We start from the raw sequence: 4361 nt of genomic DNA on the forward strand, positions 1-4361 counted from the left end.
TGCCCAACAAACCAATTAAATGATTGAAACCCACAAAATGCAACACAACAGAGTATAAGGGTTCACTGGGTTTGCTGGAGCAGAGAGGAGCTTCTCTGAAGTCACTGTAAGCCTGACGTGAGGTGAAGTGCACCTACAATTTCCCAAGATTGCTCCCTTCCTCCCTCACCTTCTCAAGTGCCCGGGCTGGGTTAGTTCGGTCAGGGAGCAGTTAAGGTGACACACCCAAATTACAGGAAGTGGCCTTTGATGTCGATGGGGAGAACTGAGCAAGGTGAGACACACTCACCATGAGGGACCAGTGGAGGCTGTGACTGACCTCTCCTCTGTTGCCCCCTGCTGGGCAACTTAAGGAAGGGTCCCTGATTTATGGAAATACATTGACTCGGAAATATGACTCTCTATAGAAATGGAGTTCCATAGATTTATTTTTTTCATTCTTATTTTTATTTAGTTGAGGCACTGTATGACTTGGGTGAGTGCTTGGGTGATAATATTTCCTCTGAAATGGTGTCATGTTTTCCTGTAAATTGTCTGTTTTGACACTCAGAAGAACAACACATACTTGTCTTCCTTCTCTATCATTACATGACATTTCACTGAGCAGTCAGGTAAGAGAGCACAAGAGCCTCCATACAAGTACATGTGGATACAAGATCATCCTCGTAATAAAAGTGCTTAGATTCTCTTTCTTTCTTTCTCTCTCTCTCTCTCTCTCTCTCTCTCTCTCTCTTTCTCTCCCTCACCAGGGTTCAGCACGGGTACTGCCTTAGCAAGAACACAGTGACTGACAGGTGGATTGCAGTTCTGGTTGAGTAGAAATGACTAAATGATTCTTCTTTTTTTAGGGGATATTTTTTTCTCATAGCAAATACTGAATGGTCTTCTTCAGTGTGACCCCATCAGACCCTACCTTTAAGTTGGCACTCATATTGCATTTGACAGCCGGGCCAACCAGCAAGCAGTATCAGTGATTGCTTGTTTCCAGCCGTGTGCGTTTGACTGACTACACTTCCCCCCTCATGTGCACATATCAAGGCAGTGTCAACTAATGATAACACGAGCACAAAAACTAAATCTGCCAGGAATGTGCCCCATTACTCATACAAGGCATCTCTTAAGTCGCCCAACCAATCCATTGCCATATCCCTCTGCAGATGCTTCCCTGTCTGACGGTCTTGGGCTTATCAAACAGTCCGGTGCTGATTGGTACCAGGGCGAGCTGGAGGAGAGGGTGGTGGTGGTGTGTGTGTGATGGGGGGGGTTTGAGTGGGTGGGTGGTGGTGGTGTGTGTGTGATGGGGGGAGGCTGAGTGAGTGGGTGGGGGTGGGTGTGGGTGGTGAGGGTCTCTAAGCATCAGCTTGCTACTTGGCAGCTAATTGCCAGTGGGAGCCCCAACAAAAGCCCCACGTCCACCACTGCATGCTCTGATTGCCACGGGAGTCGGGAGAGAGGGAGGCCTGGGTCTGTGTGTGCCCAGAACAGGGGCCTCTCGCTGGCCTCCTGCTGGCACGGCGGAGCACACTGTCCTGGATGAATGTTTGTTTGCTTGCTTTGGTAGCCTGGGTGAACAGGGGCTAGCAGGAGCCTGTTGCTTATGTGTGGATGTCAATTAACCTAAAATGGCATTAAAAATACAAATAAAGATAATTTATTTGTCAATAAATTAATAAAACACCACATAATTAAAGACAAAATCACATATAATGAATACAATGCATGCATCACTGTTTGCAGTGATAAATGATCACTGATTCTTAGCACAGAATGGTTCTGCCATAGCAAATACAGTAAATCTGATTCTGTTTGTGTCTTCTCGTGATTGCAATTGAACAGGTTTCATATTGTACCTTTCCCCCGAGACACTGTTTTGCTTCTTTGACATTCTCTGCTTTGCAGCGGTGGCCTGACTGCACAGGGTATCACAACACAACCGGTGGAACATGCTGCCTATGGTTGGCAGGTGTTAGGATCAGATAGGATGTGCTATTTCCAAAGAAAGAGATTTGTCGTCTATCCAAGGCCAAAGAAAAGGCTTCCATTGTCCATATGCTCACTGAGGTATTTAAGGGGAAATGAAAGGTGCGGTGTCTAAGTTGACATTCTCTCTTTCTCGCGCTCTCTCTCACACTCTTTCTCTCTCTCTCTCTCTCTCTCTCTCTCCTCTAGCGCTCCTCTCTTTGACGTGTTTTGCCATCTTCAGAGCTCGAGTGTCTCTTGGCCCCCGGGATATTTTGGCTATTTAGTGGAGTCAAAGCGCTGTCAGTCAGATAAGCAGTGACCTCGCAGGTCTCCCAGAGAAGCCCCCGAGCGCACACAGGCATTGGGGACACTGGCCCAACTATAAAGGCTCACTGAGGCGAGAATGATCAGGACAGTCCCTCTGCCCAACGCTGCCAGAACCACCAGGCACGAGGTGTGTGTGTCGTTTGACCTCCTTACAGCAGTCACACTGTCAGGATCAAATCCGTGGAGTTTTTTTTTTTTATCCTCGTCTTGTTTTCCCACTTAGCATGAGTCTTGCTGAAGTGCATACTGCAATATGAAGTAAGGATCATGACCTTAGTAGTATCCTAATGATAAGGGATGCAGATGAAACCACTAAAAACTATGCTTAAGATTTCTCTTGAACACAGAGTCTTTCAGTGCAAGCCAGAATATTGCAAACTCGCGATGAGAAATGATAGCAGATGAAGTAGGACAGCCTTGAGAGGGAACGAGATGAATGGTAAACTCGCGTGTGTGGTCCAGCCGTCCATTCCTTAGAAACAGCACGTCTGTAGAGAAGTTGTGTGCATGGTCTTTCAACACCAAACACTGCCCTAGTTTTTGAAGTGTCTCAGCGATAAACCTGACATATTCAGACCAAATTAATATTTCAACCCTGCAGGTTGAGACAACGTTGTGTTTCCAAATATCATACATATCATAAATATAAGTATCATAGTGTCATAACAGTGGAAAAAGAAAAAGAATGCAAGTCAACCATATGTTACACATATATACATAACACATTTACCTTTAACTTTTGCCTTTTAACCAATATAATCAACAAGGGCCTCTTGGACTATATTGTTTTACAATTGCATTGTATGATGCAATGGCCTAGCAATGCAATTCTGTCTTCTGTGACATTACGATGTTGCTCGTCAAAGCCAGCCTTTGTACAAACACAGGTGGCGCCATCTACTGGTGATAACCAGGAACTACATAACAACTGTGACGGGTCTCTAGAGAGTAGCCTACTATGTAAATCATTTCAGAATCACAGCGGGGGATAAACCAGAAATTAATGAAACCATGCTTTCTGTAACAATATGAAAATGCACTATGAATTACCTTGAGGAATTCTACCACAAAGAGCGGTTACTGAGTGATTTGCATGTTTTGCAAGTCTCTCTAACAGTTTTGACTATGTCATGGAAACATGCTTATGCATACATTTCTGTACTCCTAGGGCGAGCTACAATTATTTTTGCTCATAAAAAGAAATATAAGATGCTTGAATGGTGACTCTGAACGGGCTTTTGTTACATGGTACATGAGGTAACATGACATGAGATAGATAAGCTTTGGGATGATGTGAAGTGTGACCACCAATCAACTCAGACTTGTAGAGCAAAACTAAAGTGTTCTTGCCCAAGCCCAAGCACCCTCATCATCATCATCTGCAGCTTTGACCATTTCACATGTAGGCTAGGTTTTTAGAGGTTATTTCTATTCACGACTGCAGTTCAATCTTGACGAGCATAAACTGGTATTTTGTATAAACTTAAGTTAACTGTAGCCTACTCTATAGGTCTGGATATTCAACATTCATTTTGTAATACATATTTTTTACTTTTTTGTTTTATAATGTTCACTGTTCAACATGACCATTTACACTTTACGTTTCATGAAGTCGCTTACACAGGCTATTAAAAAATAGTGCCCCATATTTCAAAACAACCCTATCTACTAGCCTACACCCCTTGTTCTCAGCTGGAGTGAACATGCCCACCAGTCTCCCGGAAGCATGCACAATTCCCAAAGATGGCGGAGCAATGTCCAATGGCGATAGCTATGCGGCTAAGGAATCAGCTACAGACTGTTTACAAGCTTGATCCTTTAAGAAATGAGGTATGAAACTGGAGCTTTCAATTCAACCCGCTGTTAATTTTAGAGAGAATAATTCGACGCGTTCGTAGTCTCGTTTAAATATAGGTCGAGTCTGGAGCGCTCGCATGCTTGGCCAAGTGGTAGAGACGGGATGGATAGCGGACTCGCATTCGTTGTCTGCGCAGGCGTGAGTGTGGGAAGATTATAGCTGCGTTGTTGTTCCTCATGTCAGTTTGCACATCAGAGAAGGCTTTCGTACAATT

At 44.2% G+C, this 4361-nt stretch overlaps 1 protein-coding gene across 1 annotated transcript in view; it reads left to right on the plus strand.

The window, feature by feature from the left end:
- Positions 1–4005: 4005 nt before the first annotated feature.
- The window catches only part of pcgf1 (polycomb group ring finger 1), an 8892-nt gene continuing 8536 nt past the window's right edge, over positions 4006–4361 (plus strand). Inside the window, exon 1 of the mRNA XM_080843453.1 lies at positions 4006–4119. Coding sequence (XP_080699579.1) covers positions 4033–4119 — 87 coding nt within the window. The 5' untranslated portion in view covers positions 4006–4032. The remainder of the gene's footprint in view (positions 4120–4361) is intronic.

Source organism: Sprattus sprattus (assembly GCF_963457725.1).
Source record: "Sprattus sprattus genome assembly, chromosome: 8".
Lineage (NCBI taxonomy): Eukaryota > Metazoa > Chordata > Actinopteri > Clupeiformes > Clupeidae > Sprattus > Sprattus sprattus.